Source organism: Dendronephthya gigantea, unplaced genomic scaffold (assembly GCF_004324835.1).
Source record: "Dendronephthya gigantea isolate DGI-Jeju-01 unplaced genomic scaffold, DenGig_1.0 000115F, whole genome shotgun sequence".
NCBI classification, from domain to species: domain Eukaryota; kingdom Metazoa; phylum Cnidaria; class Anthozoa; order Malacalcyonacea; family Nephtheidae; genus Dendronephthya; species Dendronephthya gigantea.
The window spans coordinates 18,470-21,743 of record NW_021163125.1 but is presented as its reverse complement, the minus strand read 5'-3'; the positions used below and the strand labels follow the sequence as shown (position 1 = coordinate 21,743).

Genomic DNA, 3,274 nt, shown 5'->3' with positions numbered 1-3,274 from the left:
ACAATTGCACCAAAGAATATCATTTGCATTATCACGACACTGTTCCATCCCACGCCAGACTTATAGTCCAATCAAAAACGTTGGAATTTCACCGTCAATGGAACATAGCGCCGACAATTATTCGGTTAGCCTTTTGTAATTTTATACTATTCTATCATCTCTCAAGTCACAAAGGCCTGATTCTCTCACAAGGCATATCACATATGCACAGGCATTCGACAGCTAAACATATACTGATATAGTCTTTTATACCTAATTCTTCTAAACTTTGAAATTGAGCGATGGCTACATCCAATCCTTTGACTAAAGTTGCAAGGCAACATGAAACAACTTGGACACAGTTGCACAAAAGAATATCCGACGTTCCCTTTCGGTTCGAAGAAATTTTTCCGGAGGATATCGCCTTGTTTCTTCGCCACAAAGCAGTTTCCCTAAACAGCTCTATCGGCTACCTGGCGCCCGCCTTGCTAACCACAACTTCGTTTCTCTCAGCTAAAAACGGGTGGACCGTTGAAACGATGACCCACGAGCAACCGATGAACATATATATGATGATTGTTGGCTATCCAGGGACCGGAAAATCATCTGCAATACAACATGGTTGTCTTGAACACATGGCAGATGACAATTCGACATTTCTCGTTGACAGGACAACATCTTCTGGTCTAGTCAAGCATTTGGCAACAAAAGAGGGTGCATTTTTAGTGTCACCGGAGATTTACGATGTACTCAACAAGTTATTGAAAAATGATGACGAGAACGCAAGCGGTGATGCGATGCTTTTGTGTAAGCTGTTTTCGGGAATCTAGCAGCTACAACTATTCAACCGAACAGACGCGACTTATCCATGCAAACACTCCCTTCTCCATCCTGGGGTTGTACTCAGATGCCAAATGCCGCAAAACTAATCGCAAGAATGGACAATGGCCAAGGTTTAATCGACCGCTTTCTAGTCGCTGTCCCTAGAGTTCTTTGTCCAACTTCAGTCGAAGTAGGAACTGCCCGAGACTACCTATCTACCGAACCAGACGACATGCTTAAACAAACATTTCAGTACATTATTGACTGCCAACAAAGTCAAACCGGCCCTTATACTTTCGACGAAGACGCGAAACAGTTGTTAAAATCCCAGAAAGATGATTTTATCGCAGAAGTGAACGAAGCTATTCAAGACGGCTCATTTGTCCCTCCAAAATCCAAGCAACTCGACTTGATTCCTCGACTCGCTGCTGCCCTTCACGTGTTCACGGTCGCCCTCAACAACGTGCTGTCTGGTCATGTTGAAAACCCAATGCCCACCACAATTCCGCTCAACATCTTACAATATGCTGTAAGATACGTTCGCCACCTTGAAATGCAGAAGCACATGTTATGCGAAGTAAGTTGTATACACATGCATGAATTATAAATATTACGTTATTGAAACTACTGTGATCGTACACAACATCAATACTATTCCAATTACATGAACATTAATTTTTAAATATATTTCATTTTTTATAGTTCATTAAGACAATCACTCACAATGTTTGTGATGCTGCAAGACCTCAACCCACCGTGGCGGATATCAAAACGGCTATTCTTCTTTTCCCTGGACCCGTTGTTACTTATCGTGCCTTTCGTCAATCTACCCCTCGTTTTCTCCGTGCATCAACTAAGGAAGAATATAGTAATGCCGTTGAGCAACTCAAGCCAAACTTTGGCTCCGTTATCGCTGCCCGTGTCGCCAGAAGACCCCAGGTCATTAAAGCATTTGTCAAACGCCGACCAAACACCTTTGCCACCTGGCCCTGTTCTGATCTTTGCAACGCAAACGAATACGCCTCCAAGTTTGCTCTTCCTATTCACAAGGCGATCACAAGCAACATTAAGGACATCCTTCTCCGCCAAAATGCTATTTTGCAAGAACAGTTATAACTAAATACTGTAGTATATAATTAAAAATGTAGCGCATTAAAATCACATAACACTAACGAAATTATATCAATGTCGCGTAACTTCTTTCAAAAAACGGTAAAACACTCATAATTGCCTCGTTCTCGTAAAACTCACTGCGTAGCCGCGTAGCCGCGTAGCCACTTCAAAACATATTTACATCAGTGATTACGTAATCAATCCATTGCCTCGTTCTCGTAAAACTCACCGCGTAGCCACTTCAAAACATATTTACATCAGTGATTACGTAATCAATCCATTGCCTCGTTCTCGTAAAACTCACTGCGTAGCCGCGTAGCCGCGTAGCCACTTCAAAACATATTTACATCAGTGATTACGTAATCAATCCATTGCCTCGTTCTCGTAAAACTCACTGCGTAGCCGCGTAGCCACTTCAAAACATATCTACATCAGTGATTACGTAACCAATCCATTGCCTCGTTCTCGTAAAACTCACTGCGTAGCCGCGTAGCCGCGAATATTTGTAGCATAACTTCAGAAATGGACGGGTATTCTGCAATCGCTCCTATAAAAACAAACGCATAAACGTTTCTTATCTTATGATCTATACGTTTCAGCTTCTGGGAAACGCATTTTTCTTTTTTTTGCTTAGTCTCCACAGCTTGCTATGCAAGTCTTTTGTTGCGCATATATTCCCCAACATTGAATCTACGGGAATGAGATGCCTTTCTAAAAGGCATGATTCTGAGTTTCCTAGCTCATTTTTGTCACAAAAAAAAACATACGATTTTAGATTGGTTCCTTGGCTTGTAAAATATACCAAAAACGTACAAAAGTAACCTCACACAAAGAATGCTATACAAGCCGAATATGCGGTTGTTGAAACTTAATTTCCGCACGACGCCATTTGCGCTAAATGCCTCTAACAAGAAGCTCGCTTGAAGCAAAACATTTGCCGTTACCATAGCAATATTGATATCAAAATAAACCTCTTGTTACCCTCTATAACACTATTATACCCCCAAACACCTCACGAAGAAAGCGCTCCGGAAAAACATAGCCGAATATAAGGAATTCTCCGCTCGACAAATTCATTACCACTCTTCAGAAAATGTCGCGCGCCGCGAATAAAACCCGGCACATTCTAATTGTTCAATTTAGCGTGCAAAAATGCCAAGCGTGGTACATCAGACCCATGAAAAAGTTACTATGGCATCTTGAACATTTTCCACAAATATGCAGGGGTATTGTTACACTGATATAACTTTGAAAGGTAGGATATACCCCAATGTTAAGCTGTATATCCTGCCCAAATTGTGTACTGATATTATTCTTGGACAGAATTGGCAAGCACAACACGAAAGTGTAACAATCCACT

At 41.5% G+C, this 3,274-nt stretch overlaps 1 protein-coding gene across 1 annotated transcript; it reads left to right on the top strand.

Annotated features, from left to right (window-relative positions):
* The first annotated feature begins 892 nt into the window (after positions 1-892).
* Positions 893-1,917, top strand: LOC114535274. Its single transcript, XM_028556646.1, has 2 exons — positions 893-1,378; positions 1,504-1,917. The coding sequence occupies exons 1-2, from the start codon at positions 917-919 to the stop codon at positions 1,915-1,917; spliced, it is 876 nt and encodes a 291-aa protein (XP_028412447.1). The 5' UTR covers positions 893-916.
* The last annotated feature ends 1,357 nt before the right edge of the window (positions 1,918-3,274 follow it).

What these genes read in the sequence shown, in the direction of transcription:
- LOC114535274 (XM_028556646.1), top strand. Translation starts at nt 917, where the DNA reads ATGGACAATGGCCAAGGTTTAATCGACCGCTTTCTAGTCGCTGTCCCT. An exon ending in AGAAGCACATGTTATGCGAA is followed by an intron (nt 1,379 to 1,503) that starts GTAAGTTGTATA and finishes CATTTTTTATAG; the next exon opens with TTCATTAAGACAATCACTCA.